Source organism: Crassostrea angulata, chromosome 3 (assembly GCF_025612915.1).
Source record: "Crassostrea angulata isolate pt1a10 chromosome 3, ASM2561291v2, whole genome shotgun sequence".
In the NCBI taxonomy this organism is placed as follows: domain Eukaryota; kingdom Metazoa; phylum Mollusca; class Bivalvia; order Ostreida; family Ostreidae; genus Magallana; species Magallana angulata.
In genome coordinates, this window is record NC_069113.1 from 3253014 (window position 1) to 3272200 (window position 19187).

The following is a 19187-nucleotide window of genomic DNA, read 5'->3' on the forward strand; positions in this document are numbered from 1 at the left end:
AAAGATTGTTAAACGGAGGTATAGGTCCGTCCATGGTAGTCTAGATAGATAACCAAGTATACCCCTGTCCTTTGCTTTTATCAATACCGCCAATATATAAATAATGTTTGCATAATAGTTTAATAACATGTATACTTCCATGGCATTTTCAAATTATTCTCAGTAGATTTAACGATGAACATTTGAAATAAGTGAAGAAGGTAAATGCAATGAAGAAAAATAAAATTAAAAATCAAAATATTTAAATTTTGTGCCCTAACAGACACGAAATTGTGGGCGGATGGGGGGTCGAACATCTATATCACCACCAAAATTATCGGGGGAAAAAATGGTTCCTGTTGTTTATTTTTCTTGTAGATTTTTCCTTGTCTGCCTACCGATGAATTTTCAATCTCAATCACAAAAACATGGTTCTATTACAATTATTTACTACAAGATCTTGAGTTGTGCACACTTTGAAAAATAGAATCAGAGGTCTGGGCAAATACACGAACAAATAGAGACTTCACTTGCATGTATTAAAAATGAGTGCTTTACTTCATTAAATTTGAGTTTGAATTTCAAATATACCACAGCTCCTCTTATATTGTGCAGAATATTGACTGTCTCAACAACATGCAGGCGACCAATCTCAACCGGCAGACTATCACCCTTAGGCCCAAGCCTAATTCTCGGTTTGATTTAAGTTCTTGAGAAGTCTCCAAAACTTTTTTCAACAATTCACTTTATTTCTCGATAAGAAGTAGAAAATCGATTTCGTCGGCAAGTGCCTAATTAGTTCATCCACTCTATTAATCCATTTTATTGTTAATCTGTTTAATTAAGATAATCCATTTCAACACACTCTGCAAAAAGTTGCAATTCAAACAATATGGAGATTAAAATACCCGGCATTAAAACCTCTGGTTCGGTGCATGCCGAGTTGAGTGTGTAGCGATGTTAGATTGGGCGGCTCGTTGTGTCTTGGTTTTAGGTAATCTCTTGTGATCAGTAGATGTCGACAGTCTTGTGAACAAAGACGTTTGTGCAGAAACTGTTGACAGATTGTCATAGTTGTCCTGTCGTCACACACAACTAGTGCTTGGTAACGACGACCTGAGAGAAAACGGGAAACTGCGGACCTGACAGAAGACAAGAGGATGCTCAGAACGGAACTTAGCCTTCCCCCGATCTACGGGGCTACAAGGTAAGGACCACTTGCCGTTTTGTTTTTAAATTCATTTGTGGTTGTATCATATGGTTGTATCGTGAGCAACAATATAACTAGGTTTATTTACTAGTATGTGTACATGACTTAAAAGTTAATATGCAAAATAAAACACAGATTATTATAGCCATACCAGACAATACCATCGATATCTGAAGAATAGCATGCGACTGGAACTCTACTCCAATAAACCACCTTATATCAAATTTAAGTAATCATTTAGATAATGTTAAAGATAAAGCATTGTACTTTGATATTGTAGAATTTAAGATATTTCGAAAATAGAAAAATTGGCCACACATTGCTGTGAAATTACAGTCATTTATGACACATACCGCAACTTTCAATATCTACCCATTTCCAGTAAAATTTAACTAACAAGTGAACATTACGTGTATTGGATGTCCAGAAAGATGATGATTTTAAAAGAATTTTGTACCACAGAAGAAATTTGTAACATTTCTATATTAGGGTTGGTCGGGTTAATGTTATTAACATAATACGTATTGATTATCAAAAGCTGATTATAACATTGGGATAGCGTTAACTAATTAATTATTGAGACATAAACAATTCAGTAAATATAATTATGAATGACCCGAGATGCTCTTTTGTCGTCTATATCGTGTTTAAGGCAGGAAAGGAAGGGGATATGGGCGGTGGTAGTGAGGGGGGGGGGGGGTAGCATGAAGAGACTGAGCTTCTTCGAGGTGACGAGAATATTTGTATATTATTGTTATTTTCTAGGAAATGTCACAGTCTAGCCATGCGCGGATCCAGAATTTCCGGGGGGGGGGGGGTGGGGGTGGGGGGGGGGGGGGGGGTCGGGACCCCCCCCCCCCTGACCCCCTCTAGGTTCACGCATGCTAGCATTAATCTTATGTGATGTTCTATTCATGTTATGAACTCATGTATGTTCGGTTAAAGAAACGCGAAATGAGAAGAGATTTATTTACAATATACTCCATAAACGCTTGACAACAGAGCTTGCTACATTTGGTAAATCTGTCAGCACTCTGAGGCGTGCATTGATTTTTAAGATTGAGACAATGCTTCCGCTGACTGGAATGGTCGTCACATTAGTCGGCTTTGTCGGAGATGGTGCCCCCGTGAAAGGACTTGATGGGGTTTAATCTCTGTGGGTCATCTGCAGACGTTCAACAACATTATACCATTGAGAAATGTGGGCCAGACGACGGGCGGGCATAAAACACAACAATCACATCGTCAACATGCCGCAGCCATAAATCTCCAAACATGACACAGGAATGTTTGCTTAATTTTATAACCTTTTTACAATATAATGAATCTCAAAGAAGACTAAGTATAAAACTGAGCAGATGAGACTCTGTATCTCGAAATAGAGAGTTACCTTTCTTTCATCTCATATATGAGGTACATGAAACGAGACTTACCAGGTACCGAATTTGAGCGGATCTATAAAGGTTGGAGGGGGTGGGGTGGATGGTTCGAAAAATTCAAACTTATTGAATTCACCCGGTAAAATTGCAGATAATAGGCTCAGACCCCAACCATCCTCCCCCCTAGCAAACCCAGTTATCCCTCGGACCCCTCCGGAAATTTGTTTGATCCTCGCATGAATACTGAATTCTAAAAAGTATATTTTTCGAACTTGCCTGCAAATATTTTGCAAAGATTTACATGCTCATGGTAACGTTATGCATTTTCTCAAAATGTTTTTTTAAAGTTTTCTTCAGCTTTTAAAAAATGTAATATTTTATTGATCTTTATCTAATAAAATATGATTTCATGCACTACAGAAAAACCGATACATTAATGATTATCTTACCTAAATCAATCTGGTAATTTTTTTCCTCAGAAAAACTATGTTTTATTTTCTTCTTTTTTTGAAAGGGGGGGGGGGGGGTAAAAACAAAATGAGGTCAGCATCAGATGGATTTGGTTTGGCAAAATATCACTATATACCTATAAAATATTCGCTCTGAAAATCAAGTGTTACCTAAGAGACACATAATCACTTGGTTAGTTCTTACAAGTATTATCCAATATAAGTCGTTTTATAACTACTGCAGGGTGTATGGACAATATCTGTGTAATTATCAATTGCTGAGCATGTTTCCTCGTTGTGTTTAAACGGCTAGTTAGACATGGGCATTATATATTATATTGACATCCACTGAGCACTTCTCTTTTATTTTTTTTTTTCAAAGAAATTCCACTTTGCTCTTACAACTTTTGACAAAACCGAATCATGATCTTACCAGTTTAAATCAATTTGTCCGCGCATAATGTATACAAATATATAAACCTATGCACCTTAAACTGTTTATAACCGCCTTTAAGAGGGCTGGGTGGTATCTAGACTATATTAATCTCCTTGAAATAAAGAGCTGTGTATAAAACAATGTAGGAAAATATTCACACTTAAAAGCTATACTATTTTGAGGTTTTTCTTTACTCAGTCTGACACAGGTAATGACTTAAATACTGCTTTTTCTGCGCTAGATCTGATGACTATTTGTTGAGCATCCATGCAGCCTCCTTAACACATTATCTAGCAGTGGTCAGTTTGTCAACTGACAACGTTTAATCAAATAGAAACCTTTCATGAAGTATGTCTGATGTTATTGTGAGGCTAACTGTACAAATGGATTATTTGGTGATATTTTGAAACTTCACTACAATCGGTAGAGAGCATGGACTGAAAAGACAAGACATCCATATAAGTTGTAATAACCTTCCATATATGGAAGAACTGGCTGTTTCTTGTATTGCGACGTCATGGTCCACAATAAAGATTTTCTACGTATTGTTAATCAATTTATAAGAATTTTCGAAGAGAGATCCAGAAAGAGATATATGTTAATAGAACCAGCAAAATGCTATCTATTGTAATTCTTACTGTATATTGCTAATAAGGAATCAATCATTTTATTACCAGTAACCTGTCAATCTGATTTATTAACCTTTTGTGATGGGTTATGTAATTTTTTCTGCAATGCTCGCTACCTTCATACTCACATGAACCACCACCAAAGAAGGTATTTCACAGTTTAGTTAGGCTTTTTAAAGCTAAACTTGATTGTTACGGAGTTGGTTTCTTATTTTGAATTTAGGTTCGCAAGTTTCCTTTTTATTAACGTTTTTTGAAATTTTAGATCGGAACATACACATGTAATAAAACATATTATATACAATTTCCAATTGCCCCCAATATATCTTATTTATATTTTAAACAGGTGCACATGGTTTAAACCTACTTGGAACGAACCCCTTTCAATTTCCAAGCACAAAGTAAACTTCTCAATTAAACCAGATAAAAACTTTTAAAATATTTCAATCCATCTTACTTACACAATGTGTACTGTAACAGTGAATCATATAATTAAGGTGGACTTTAAAAGCTATAGGACCGTCGTTAATTCAAACATTTAAATTTCTCCCGTCAAACGTGTAAGCTTGGAACAGTTTTCTTTTCACTGCATTGTAAATCAGCTCTTTACCCCGCTGAGGCTTACGGAGCGGTTTAAAGTCTTTGACGTATTTGCTCTGTGTATAATCGTTGGAATTGCAGTCCTTTGGAGCAGCCGTGTACCCATTGTGGATTACTTCTGTTCTATTGATATCTGAATCTATTACATTTCCGGTCTGTATCCAGGGTAACCGCTTACCCTTCCCTGACCGGAAGAGACACAAACTGATTCAGACCTTTTCTCCGTGTTTGATGTCATTCATTGAGTGAAAGTGTTTCTTCTCTAATGATCATTTGACACATTTGTTCAAAATGCCCGGACATAGAAGACCGTATACTTCTTTAGAGGGATATGACGTGTAAGTATCTCGATAGCGTTTCTATGGCAACTTATTTCTATAGTTAAACGGAAGGTTTAATCTTAAAGGAATACTGTTGCTTATTTTAAAAGAAATCTTAAAATTCACTCGACTTACAGCGAAAATACAGACTGTTTTGACTTGTCACATACTGTTAATTGACAAATTATTTATTAAATTGCTTATATTTATTAGTTTTCTTTCATAACTATTCAAGTCTGAGCAATTTTTATGTCAAGGACACACATTAGTAGACGAATGATCAGGGACTTAATCTGATATGATCGCCAGATAGATATCTTTTTAAATATTGAAATTAATATCTATATTGATCACTGGGCTGCTTGAGTCTGCGCTATTTAAACTTCTTAAAATTCAGAGGTTCGTGTTCTAATTACTCCATGATAAAACCGCGGCCTTCGTTCAGGGGCAAGTTTTAACCCAACATTTATAATGAAGAATTCAGTCTTACAGATTGATTTTTTGATCTTTAAGAACTCAATCTTTTCACTTCTTTAGGAAACCTAAAGCTCAGACATGACTGGTGTGTCAAAGGTTCATTCATTGTGTCTTAGGCACTTCCACGGTTGCGTAATAGATTACATACACTTATTGCGCTAATACTCTTATTCCATTCATTCTGTGGAAACAGAATGTGTCCAAATACTGAAACAATCTTTTAAAATTATCTCGTTTTCAATTTTATCTAATTGATTAATTGAACTATTTCCCGATTGATTTAGGAGCTGCCAGCCAGGCGAGCGAATGGCGTGCGATAGGGCTTATTCACGCCAATGCATTATGCCGATATTCGCATTGAAACGCGCGGGAGACAAAGATGTATTTCAATACCTTATCCTATAGACAGGTATACGGACATTGATACTTGAAATAGAATTCAACTCCGAGGCGAGTGTCATTGATTTGTAGAAGGAATTTAACACCTAAGTCAATATTGCACCTTCCATTGTTCGATGGTACCGATTCCTGAGTTGCCAACATCCGATATTCTCATTGATATACCGGTATATCTGCTGGTTATACTTTAAGATACTCAGAATCATCTCATATTTGATTGTTTTGTGAACAATGTAAACAGTATTGGTCAGTTGTACGATAGTTTTTTTTCCTCTTAAGCAGGTAGCATCGTTTTCCAATTGGCTTGTATTTATTTATTTTACTCTATATTAATATCAGAAAAAGTACATTTAAAAAGAAAGTTAGGATGTGTGTGTGTGGGGGGGGGGGGGGGGGTAGGACAGGCAGTCTTTTGCTAAACATAGTCACATTAAAGTTTTTGGCATAAATCTAATCGGTCCACTGTAAAGTCTGTCTTTTGGTAGCGACATCTAAATTGAGTTCAGTTCATTCTTACCTCAATTTTCTCCACACACTGTATAACACCATACACTGTATAACACTATACTATGGAACGCCATAGCTGCCTTAAGATCAATTTCATATTATATGAACTGGTATCTTATTTATATGCAATAGTAATATCATTATATGCAGTGGTAACATCATTATATGCAGTGGTAACATCATTACATGCAGTGGTAACATCATTATATGCAGTGGTAACATCATTACATGCAGTGGTAACATCATTATATGCAGTGCTAACATCATTATATACTATTATATCACCATTATAATCAGGGGTAAAATCTTTATATGAAGTGGTAACATTATTACGTTATGTCGTAAGATCATTATGTACAGTAGTTTATTCATTATATGCTATGAATAAATCTTTATATGATATGATAAACTCATTTCATACAGAGCTAAACTCATAATGAACTCTTGTTCAATCGTTATGTTATATGGTACACTCTTCATGTGCAGTTGCAAAATCCTTTTATGCAGTGCAACTTCTTGACATTAGGTGATAAGTTCATTCTATGCAGTACTAACATCATGTTATGGTGTATTAAAACCATTATGTATGGTGGTAAAACCTTTATGTATTGTGGTGAAAGCTTTACATGCAATTGTAAATCCTTTATATGATGTGACAATTTTATTATATGCCTGTTGAGTCATTATATTATGAGGTCAGTTCTTTACATGATGTGATCATTTCATTATATGGAGTGGTAACTTCTTTTTATGCAGTCGTAACTCTTTATGATGAGGTTGTAAACTGGTTCTCGCTGAAAAGTTTTAATGGGGAAGAGGTCCAGTTTTATTTTTAAAAAGATGCCGCGCTCGTTGTGGCGATGCACATTTCCTGGTCAACTTGTCGTTTGTTTTGGAGAGAGAGAGAGAGAGAGAGAGAGAGAGAGAGAGAGAGAGAGAGAGAGAGGTGGGAGGAGGTGGGTCCGGGGCTAATTTTTGGTAATTTCATGGAAATTTTAAGAAATTTTAATTTTTCTGGGGCAGGGTCCTCCCCACGACCCACCCCCGTTCAAGACCCCCAAGCATTCAACAAATTGTAAAATTGTTTCACTGAAAAATGTGTTTCATGGCATATCCGATTTTTGTTTCAAAGAGGCATATTTTTAAAGATTAAACTTCGAAAAAAAAGAAACTCCGAAGTTAAAAAACGGTGTTTTAAATCTTAGCAAACTTTATCGTGTCTAGTATAGCAGAGTGGTTATGCAGGATGTCCGAATAATCACCGAGACTAACTGCTTGGTATTTTTTAAATTAATTTTGAAAAGGTAATACCCCTATTCCGATGGTTTTGAAAATAAATGATGTCGGGATAAATAAGTTTCAAAACGCTTGTCATTGTAATATTTTACATGTGTGCTGATTTTTTCAACGTTACCGACTTTGTTCACATTATAAACATTTGTAGCTGCAGATCTGCAGCTTAAACATTTGCTGCTGAACGAGGAAGTAACGCATTAATCGATAAAGTTAATGTATCTTTTTTTTGTAAAATATGTCGTTTTCAAAATATATATACATATTGTTCGACATCGTTAAAAGCAAGCCGTGCAATAATGTATGAATCAGCAAAATACGGATAAGTTTGTTCCAAGCACCATGGTTTGTATGGATGCTATTAAAATTATTTTAAATAACAATCAAGAGCAAAGTAACTCCTCAATTTAAACGTTTTTGAAGAGACAGAATTAGATTTATTAATTCAAAAAGCTCCAAAAAATTACATACATATTTAAAACACGATAGCAAGTAGAAATCAAATTGTTCTATGTTCCAATATCAAGATACATAAAGTGATCTTCCTAACTGTATACGCGGATCTAGAAGCAGAGGGGGTATACAATTTCTACAAAGTACAATCATTTTTTGAAATTTATTTTACTTTTAAAATTAAACGCGTACTCTACTAAAAATTCATTCGATTTATCACACATCGATGTATCAAGAACAGAGAATCTCTCCCCCCCCCCCCTCTCTCTCTCTCTCTCTCTCTCTCTCTGTCTCTCTCTCTCTCTCTCTCTCTTCAAAATAAACGACAAGTTGACCAGGAAATGTGCATCGTCACAACGAACGCGGCATCTGTTTAAAAATAAAACTGGACCTCTTCCCCATTAAAACTTTTCAGCGAGAACCAGTTTACAACCTCATCATAAAGAGTTACGACTGCATATAAAGAAGTTACCACTCCATATAATGAAATGATCACATCATGTAAAGAACTGACCTCTTAATATAATGACTCAACAACGGCATATTATAAAATTGTCACATCATATAAAGGATTTACAATTGCATGTAAAGCTTTCACCACAATATATAAAGGTTTTACCACCATACATAATGGTTTTAATACACCATTACATGATGTTAGTACTGCATATAATGAACTTATCACCTAATGTCAAGAAGTTGCACTGCATAAAAGGATTTTGCAACTGCACATGAAGAGTGTACCATATAACATAACGATTGAACAAGAGTTCATTATGAGTTTAGCTCTGTATGAAATGAGTTTATCATATCATATAAAGATTTATTCATAGCATATAATGAATAAACTACTGCACATAATGATCTTACGACATAACGTAATAATGTTACCACTTCATATAAAGATTTTACCCCTGAATATAATGGTGATATAATAGTATATAATGATGTTAGCACTGCATATAATGATGTTAGCACTGCATATAATGATATTACTATTGCATATAAAAAATATACCAATTCATATAATATGAAATTGACCTTAAGGCAGCTATGGCATTCCATACTATACACTGTATAACAATTACTGGAGCTTTGATATAACGTAAAATATAAGGATTTAATGGATTGGAAAGTGGCGCTTACATTATTCCGTCCTTGGTATGATTTAGGTTTGTAAATAAATTAAAAAAATCTTTTATGTAGCTCTATTCTGTTGATTTAATTGAATTTATATATTGCTCAATTCTGCGAAGGCTTACAAACCCTTGAATAAGGCAAATAAGTGGCAGTTTTCAATTTTTAGAGAGAGATAACGTCATTCTAAATCATGTGATGCCAAAGGATTCACCAGTTTAAAAACAGCACCAAGTCCTAAAGTTTATCATCAGACGATAAACATTGTATTTGATATAGTTAAGAAAACTTTTTCACACAGAAAACACAGCCAAAACAATGTTTAATGACAACAAATTATTCCACGCTTTGTGTAAATAATGGTTCTATTTAATGACAACAAATTATTCCACGCTTTGTGTAAATAATGGTTTTATTTAATGACAAATGTCCATTGGTTGACTGGTTGTCAATCTGTTTAGATGACAGTTCTGTATAGGTGTTACTTTCATGTTTATAAAATACCAATTTATAATGGGCCCAAGGTTTGGTTCTTTTTGATAAAGAAATACACAAAAATATTAATTGTATAGAAAATTACCATGCCTTGAATGATGGTTAATTTGATCTTACAATGGTTATGAAAAAACCCACACTGATTTAGAGCTTTGATGCTTGTCCTGTCATATTTAATGCAATTTTGTGGCAAAAGCATGCCTGGGAAACATTAAGATAATGAGTATAAAAATAGTTGAAATGCTCTCTGTAGAACCATGCAACTTTCTGCATAAGAAACACATTAATAACTGCTGTTTAGTTTACTCAAAAGAATACATGGTAACACATGAATTTTAGAACCATTTTTCAGATAAGAATCACTAGTACTTGTCCAGTTTACGTTCTAGCTCTAAACATTAGGGTTTTTTTCTCCGTAGTTGTTTCTCTCTTCAGTGACTTAAGGTTTGCATGTAAGATTGCCATAAATATAGAGAAGATCTCCAAACTTCAGGAAAATCCACTGAACAGTCACTGTAACATTACCTGTGCACTACCTCTTTAGTAGACGGGTAGACAAGTCTTTGAAATAAATGCGTAGTTTCCCTGGAGAAAAAAGAAAATATGTTGAATTATTTATTTGTTGTGAATACACAACAGATATCTAACTACACACTGTTAAGACTTGTCCAAGTTTTTGTCGAGTTTCAGTCGAACTAGTATCATGACGTTTTTAGTGGGTGCCACAGAAAAATAGACAATTTCACAAAATCTGTGGTAATGCAGCGACCTGAACGACACGGCACGCCCAGAAACGTCGTCTGGTTGGACACGTCTAATCTGGATATCGTTCTCCGCAGACGCCGGACGCCGCGTCACTTCAGTGGCAGGTGCGTGTCCGAGTCAGTGGAACGTTTATGTCCGAGTCAGTGGTTTCTGAGGTCAAAGGGCGGTTTATATCAGTGTCCGAGGTCATGAATAGGTTCGGTAAAGTTGGAAAAAAATTTTGTCAGTGTCAAAAAGCAGGGCTTTTTTTCCGAGTCAATGGTGTCTGAAGTTTGTGCAGTGGGTCAAAGGAATATCAGATTCATTAGAATGTTTATGTCAGTGTCCGAGGTCAAAGAAACGTTTGGTTAAGTGTGAGAGGAAGGTTTGTTTCAATGCCAACGGAAGATTTATGTTTCTTATTTGTGAATGAGTTCTTGACTGTGGTTGAGTTTAGCTAGGAATGAGTTTGATATGTCTGTCGAGTTTAAACATATAACGTATGTAAATGTATATATGTACGTATATAACGTGGTTTTACTTTTCCTACTTGAGCGTCTGTTTGTCTGTTCAACAGGTACCCCTCCGATGTGTACCAGACCAATGATTATGACGATGGGATGATGTATCCCCCCGCGAATGAAGGACCCTACTCTGGTCGATACACCCCTATGAAGGAGGGTCGGGGAACTCCCCTCAGAAGGTCAAACACAGTGGTGCTGGGGTCAAGGCCATCCTCAAGGATAAATCTAGGAACACAGGTAAGGCTACTCACAGGTACTTGTGTACTACATTCGGTCAGACAATTTCCTTACCTCTATTCTTTCTATAAGTGTATTGATTACAATGTATATCAACAAATTCGAGTAGAATATTCCCTTTATTGTTCATCAGTAGAATATGTCAATAATCTTGTAAACTTGGTAAACATTTTTGAAGGATACATTTATTTTAATGTGTAAATTATTTTATATCATTGTGCTTTCACGGGACAATTTAGGATAACGTTCAGAGGGTAAGTTGAAAAGTAACAACAAAATATAGATCAAACAGGAAATGATAGCATATCATCTAATGACATCATACAATGTGGTATTATTAGAAGTATACCACATGGCATCATAATGGTATACCACTTCAAACACTTTGCAATTTATGTACAGCAAATGAGAGGAAAGCGATATTTAAACTTACAAAGAATTAAAGGCATTCAACCACAAAAAAAAAGTGAAAGTGAAAAATGACTTTTTTAAAAACCTCTTGGTAATCAATATAAAATGTTGCTTCTCATGAAACATTATTTGCAGTAAAGGTTTGCTTTAAAAGTCTTAACCATTGCATGCAGTTGACATGTTGACATAAACTGTAGCTTAACTTTATCGTGTGTGATCTTGTTTCTTTGTTTACTTTAGGTATATTACTATTAATCTAATGATCACGAGGCAATTTGCATGCATTAAAATAAAGGTCTTGAAATAACATTCTTCATTCTTTAAGAAGCGTTTCTTCCTTTACAAGGCCGTACACTAGCGTAAGAAATCTTTATATGCTGACTGTTAGTAAAGTATGGCCCCAAAAAGACACGGGCCATTTTATCGATATGATAATTAGATCTTTAATCTGTTTTATTGATTGTGTTGAATTATTTGTGCAGTACGGGGACTACCTACGGCCGGTAAACAGTCTATGTAGCACCACCAACAGATGCCTTACCATCCAAGGGCACCTGCCAACGCTCGCTATCAAACAATCTAAACGTCTTATCGTATTTGATCAAAATTAAAAATTAAGCAACGCTGCACTTTAAGTTAAAGGTCTCTGGAAACTTTTAAGGCAACTGTTGGTGTAGGTTCGTTTGTATGACGAACGGAAGGTGGCGGATCGTGTACTAAGCTTAGGTCGAGAGAAAACTTGTAGAAATTGGAACGTTTGTAAATAGGCTAGAAGCGATGGATGGGGGTGTTGCCTTATATCAAAATCTAACAGTTGTCATGTATGTAACGTGTATATTAAAATTATATACATGTATATGTATTACAGACTAATTCTTTACTTAAAATCTTCTAACTGAATGATACTACATGTATTAATAATGGAAATGGTCAACATATTTAAATCAATACAGTGGTATGAAATGTTATATATGAATATGATGTGTTTTAAAAGAAAATGAAATCAAGAAAGAAAAGTTCAGTCATTGACATCAAAGGAGTGTTCAATTTTAGTGTAAAAATAAAGATCGAAGCAAAAATCTTTAATTTATCACTATGATCTCCCCCGCAGACCGATTCTCGACTTTTCTACCCGGACATCAACAATCGTCTACAGACACCCGCCCCTCCTACTCCTCAGCCAATCAGAAGAGAGCGCACTTTTGGCGGGTTTTCTCAGAGCGACAATGACATGGACCCTTTCACCAAACAGTACTACACTCGTATGTGGAAACAGAACATGTCTCCCGAGAACATGTAAGTGTCATGGCGAGTATACTCTCGTCAATTTGTAAACGTTCTGCCCAATATGTGGGAATATGTGGCTGGTTCAATACACATGTATCATTTATAGATCAGAAGAATTTCACGAAGCATTAAAAATAAACAACTTGTTCTTTAATTACAGTACACTATACATTTTCTTGAACTCCCTATCCCCTTATCAGAGAGATATACCTTAAAAGGTAGATCTAGCAGAACCTGTTTCTTTCGTTCGCCGTCTGGAACTTTCCCGGAAAACATCCTTTCAAGTAAATACATCACTTTAAGTTAGATGTATTTGACTCTTACAGGAATTTATACAGAATGGGAAGAGCAGGTGGACGATGGAGACACATTACGTCATGTACAGCTAGTTCCGGTAGTCATTTGGCATTTGTTGAGGGTAAGTCTCAAAAAGTGATAATTTGAGCAAACCATTAGTATACATGTATATTTTGTAAAGTATCTAGTGATATACAGGTATTTGAATAAAAACCTGATTTGGTTATTTCAGGTACAGTAAAACAAGTAGACAACCGGTTGGTGATGCCGCGAGCGATTGAACCCGCCAAAATCCCCGTGCCCCAGACAATCAACAGGGTGCACTCGAGTAAGAAGAACAAACTGAACACGACCTACAACCAGCACGCCAAGAATGGCTTCAAGTACTGGTACCAGGAGCAGAACAAACCCATGGACCGTAAGTATCCCTTAGTGACCCCCCAGTCAATGAATGGCGGCCATTGATTGACTGACCATCTTATATCAAACAGGTCTTGTCAGAGCAAAAAAACCCCCAAAAAACAGAGAATTAGTAGAGTAGACATTGATTATAAACCAGTTGCGAATTGCAATGAGGAACTGTATTTTTAGAGAAGGGGGAAATATATCAAATACTTGTAGACTACCAGCTGCAAATATGCTAATTGATTTTGGGATATGATTACATCACGAAAAAAGCCCTTTGTTTACATTTAGCAAAGAGCCTTTTTATTTAATATTGTTTATTTTCGATCAAAATTAAAATTTAAACAAGAAATGGCTTTTCCAATATTTACCCTATGCAAACTATAGATAGTGTTTCATTGGTCTCTTTTATTCTAAGCACAGAAAACAGGCACATTTTTAAATCAATCAACAAAACTACATGAAACTTTAATTAGAAATAGTTATTGTGAATTCGCACTTTCCTCTTGGTACACAGGCCTGGAGCTGAGCGTATATTACTAGAACCATCAGGTAGTTATATAGATCTACGTATAACCCTATATAGCAGACCAACTCTGGTCTCTCTACTGCGGTATTATCTGTCTTTTCCTCCTATATATATCTCTGTACATGTAAGCTAGTTTATCTTAAGAATTCATTTATTTATCTTTTTTTTTTGCAAATGTAAACTGCACCATTTTCTCTTCCAGTTACTTTATCACGCCTCTCTACAAATCACATTATTCAAATTTCTCAAATTAATTCCATACTCATAACCTTCATGCGATCATCTATCATAATGTTGCATTGTTTACTGAACTTCATCAAAAAGGTTAAATTGCTCAACTATTTTGTATCTTATCCAGTTTACATACGATATTTACCGCGAGACTATAACATGGACGAGACTTTGTGGGATAGCCTTGTTAGCAGCAGCAAAGTTTCGGTAAATGTTGCAGACTGCAGTTCAGACTGGATGCCAGTTCGGGGTGGGGGCGGGGGGGGGGGGGGTAAGAAGCATGGTTGCTGAATATTAAGAATCTAGTCGGGATTACACTATTGGATAAGAATTAGGCACACATTTTTTTATTTATAATTTCGACCTCTTGTAATTCAATGTTGTTGAATGGTAGGGTATCTAGACGACTATGATGGTTATGTGGCGGAGGAATCAGATAGCGACTGAGGTAAAGGTGTGGGCAGTGATTGTTACCGGAAGTAACCAGTCCCTATACCTCTGTCCCTTACACTGTGTTGTCGGAAACCCTTCGGAATCTACTAGCATACTTATATTACCCCATTTATCAGAATACTAGTATACCCCAATCACTTGAATCAATTTTCACTCTATACTAAATTTACAGAGTACATTCCTGATATGGACCAATCCGTATCAGAGCATCTGACAGAATAAGGTAACCTTTGTGACCATCACGTGTTCTGTCGCGCACGCGCACTAAATCACGAGACAATCATCGGAGAAAAAATAAATTATTTTGAGTGACCAGTAGGCAACATTTCAGTGCGTGTAGTAGATGATACTTTTCAAGCTAGTATAGTTAATTCATTCCTCGAACGATTTCTCGTGGTTTTTGGTTTTAGACAATGCGGTGTCGTGTGATTTCACATACATGTCAATATTTTTGCATGAGCCTGTTGGAAATGACATTTATATTGTACACGAAAATGCTTTAACTTTTTTCTTTCTTGTACAATTGGTTTATTGGTAGAAAGTCTGCACGTAATGTTGAAACAAGTGACATTTAATTAACACTACAAAGTATATAATTGACGCACTGCAAGGTTCTGGTGCTATTTGACATGTATGAGAAATACAAGATGTCTGCGATGTCCAATAAGTACTTTTAATTAGTAGTAAGAACTGTAATAATGACACTTGTTGTTCCCATTTTTATTTTCAGTTTGGGCCATAGAAGACATTAAAAACCATGAATAGACAATTTTGGTAATAGAAATGTGATTCATCAAACTCTTATTGGGGAAAACAGAAAGCGAAACTGTGATAGATTTATAGTCATGTTAAGGCAGATAGCAACATTTAAGCTGGCACTCGGTCTGATAGTGTGATGTTAACTAATTCCTTTGACAGTGGGCTTGCGGAAGTCGCTAGGAGCCTATGGTCGCTGGCTGGGGGTACCGGGAGAGGCTCTCATCCCCCCACCCCCCGTGTTCTAGCTTTTGGTGGCGGAAGAGGGTATATCTTGACAGGATGTCAAACGCATGCGCTCTTTTATTTGTTTTATTTCAATGTGTGTTCGTGGTGTTCCCTGAACATTATAACGTGCTGTTTTACAGTGTAAAAACATGTCTATAAGTAGAATGTTGTTGGTTGTTTTGGATGTCTTGATCGTTCTACTAACAAATCCTTTCAGAGATTTTTGTTTTTCCACAAGGCATGTGTATGGCTTGCCCGTTAGCATCTCTTACACAGCATGCATATATAGAATCTCACAGACTTTCACAACGTGTAAAGAGATGTGTTCTTTTCAGCTTAATTACCATTATTTGTTATCAGATTAATTGATAGAGACTCACTGAGGCCGTTTTAACTTTATCAATTTGTGGCATGACGAATAAAGCATGTAGCGACTGAAATTAATTGCATGGAAACAAAATCATAGCTTTTATCCACTACTTCTACTAATAATAATGAATAAGAAAAAGAAGACGTTTATATATTTATTACAAGTTAATTTGGTTGATGTAAACATGCGCAAAACAAAAGAATATATTCTTTTAAGTTATTTTAATTCAGTGATAGTTAACGTTTTTTATATTCTGAGTTAATTTTATGATTTTACTCATGAATTGCCAAACTTTCTTACCCTATCAGGAACTATCAAAGCAAAGCCTCCGCTGTATGGATTGATGTCATGTGACTTATTTTGACGTCATAAGATGGTGACACTGAAACTTTTCTTTGTTTCAGTGGCATCCCGTTTTCGATTGAAGGCACGCTTGCTGGAGAGGGGGGTTTGGTGAAGCACGCACTACCCAGAAACAAGCACATTCGTTGTAAAATGTTTCCCACCCTTCAGATTTTTTATCGCAATATTAAGAAAGACATAGAATTTATTATTTATTTTTTTTCATAAACAATACACTGTATTTTATTTGACATTTCATAGATATTTATTTGTTTTTAATTTATTACTTTATATTTGTAAAAAAGAAGAAAAAAAAACATTTTGCAACATCAAACTGTTCAATAATTAATCTTTTGCACTGGTGTTGACTTAAACACACACGTGTAAAACAGTTTCGTCCGACATTTGCTCACTGTTGAGAGACGCTGTAGGATTCAGTCGGTGGCCATCAGTATTGACTAGCTTACCTGTTGCTTTCTGTTATTGTATACAATGTGATGAGGAGATCTAAGTACCATTATCATGAAATAAACAGTTGCAAACACTTGTTTGTTTTTTTATTTAAAGCGACAACAAGCGGATACGAGCAAAGGAAACAAATGTTACCCGAGTACCATTGATACCAAGGTCATATTTAACATTTATGAGAACTAAGACAATGACTGATACTGATGACTGATACTATACAAGTTTCGATCAGATTTATATGAACTTGCAATTTAAAAATTCAAACAGCAAGGTCGAATTCCAGTGTGTGACCTCTAGTATAATGGAAGGCAAGGTCAAGGTGCGGTCTGACAAAAACGTGGCCCCATTTTGTGTGTCACAGAGAGAGAGAGAGACAGAGAGAGAGAGAGAGAGAGAGAGAGAGAGAGAGAGAGCACAAGTCTGACGAGGTCTGTTGTCTTCATTATGACTTTTTATAAACATTTGATGAGTTCAATATGACCTGTAGTACGTCATATATATGTAATATTACAGATACAAAGGACAGGGTATGGTCATTTTATCGACAATATGAACTTGCAAATATTTAAGGAATAAGGAATCATTCTTTGAGTATTATGAGGTGATAATTTCGGTCGGGCGTGGTCAAATCAAATAAAGCCTGAAGGGCTTTATGATAGAAATGACTACACTCCGACCGAAATAATCACCTCATAATATACAAAGAATGTATGATTCCTTATTACTTAAATATTTGCAAGTTCATATTATTTCCAATTTGTACACTTTAAAACAACATTATTTTAAAAGCTTCATTTTTTATGTAGCACATGTTATTTACTAATTAAGTACTACGCGGTGCAGCCATTACCGTTTTTCGGTTATTCTATAAGACACGCCCATTTTGTGTTGCTCATTTTTATGAAGTTATTGAGTTTTAGGGTTCAAAATTGATTTGTAATGTTATCACAGACAAAGACAGTTGAAAATGTAAATATCTAAACAGCAAGGCGGAAGTTCAGTGTAAGTAACTGACACAACGGGCAAAGTGGTCTCTTATAAAAAGGAGGGATCTATATACTTGACAATAGTCAACAAACATTGTGGACTCTCACACACTGAGAGAAAGCTCAAAGTTTATGGACTACAGTGTGTGTTCTTGTATAATTATGACAGAAAAGGCCATATTCGTACAATTACTTCAATGCTATGGTTTGCCCTTAAAGTTATTTACAACTGACAGAAAGCAGAGTTTTAAAAGACTGAAAAAGCAAGGTTTGGTCAGTTTTATAGGAATAACCTTGTTAACCACCAACACAAGGGTCAAGGCTCGATCTGATATAAATATGGCCTTATTTTGTGTATCACTGACAGAGTTCTGACAGGAAGGACAGCGTTAGGCGTGTATAACCATGTGTATTCCAGATGTTAACGTGAGCTTCCAGCACAGAAGGTTTCAAATAAACTCTCTTTATGTGTGTTCCAAAACAAACATAGGTAATCACAGATGACAAAACTTACCGAGACGAGGCATCACCTTTATGAGACCACCTTTATCATATTATATGAAAATCATAGTTTATGATCTTGGATATTATATATAGATACTGTAGTGTGGTTTGACACAATATCATATGTTAAAAAAAATTGTTTGATAATAAACTAATATAAAACATGATAATGCATCCTATGATACTAAACAATATTATGTCATATAATATATCATGATACAATATAATAATTTATTACATACTTAGTAATGAGTATTCATAATAGTATGCAGGTTTTTTGCATATGTGATACAGATGACATCACAACAATCGTATCGGCCCCCAGGGCTGCTACAGGTTATCAGCCCTCTAGGGCTGATACGGATCGGTATCACACCCCTTGCGGAACTCCTCTGCCTTTTTTCATTTTGGCATTTGTGCATGTTTACAGACGAAAAATAAAACATTTGTAACAGTTGAAATTTTTAAATGCAATTGAAAACTTCAAATGCTAGAAAATATTTTGGAGCAGTTAACTTTTAAAACCTAAGGAAAATCTGGTTCCTTCATGTCTCAATTTTAATACATGCACAGACTTTTTTCAAATAATACTTAAAATCAATTTGTTCAAGTTGGTGTTTTAATTTTAGTACTAGGTATGTAATTAATATAA

General features: G+C 35.4%; 1 protein-coding gene across 13 annotated transcripts; it reads left to right on the plus strand.

Moving 5' to 3' along the window:
* Positions 1 to 922: 922 nt before the first annotated feature.
* LOC128177211 (uncharacterized) lies at positions 923 to 17123 on the plus strand. 13 transcript variants are annotated; one of them, XM_052843831.1, is made up of 9 exons: positions 923 to 1186; positions 11085 to 11268; positions 11508 to 11522; positions 12162 to 12182; positions 12791 to 12975; positions 13293 to 13384; positions 13496 to 13681; positions 15800 to 15904; positions 16640 to 17123. In XM_052843831.1, exons 1-8 carry the CDS (start codon positions 1140 to 1142, stop codon positions 15883 to 15885), a joined length of 816 nt encoding a protein of 271 aa, XP_052699791.1. In that variant the 5' UTR covers positions 923 to 1139; the 3' UTR covers positions 15886 to 15904; positions 16640 to 17123. The 13 variants fall into 13 exon arrangements, with proteins under 13 accessions (XP_052699791.1, XP_052699787.1, XP_052699795.1 ...); XM_052843827.1 differs by lacking the exon at positions 15800 to 15904 and adding an exon at positions 14556 to 14635 and having other exon boundaries at positions 924 to 1186; XM_052843835.1 differs by lacking the exon at positions 15800 to 15904 and adding an exon at positions 14823 to 14876 and having other exon boundaries at positions 924 to 1186.
* Positions 17124 to 19187: the final 2064 nt, after the last annotated feature.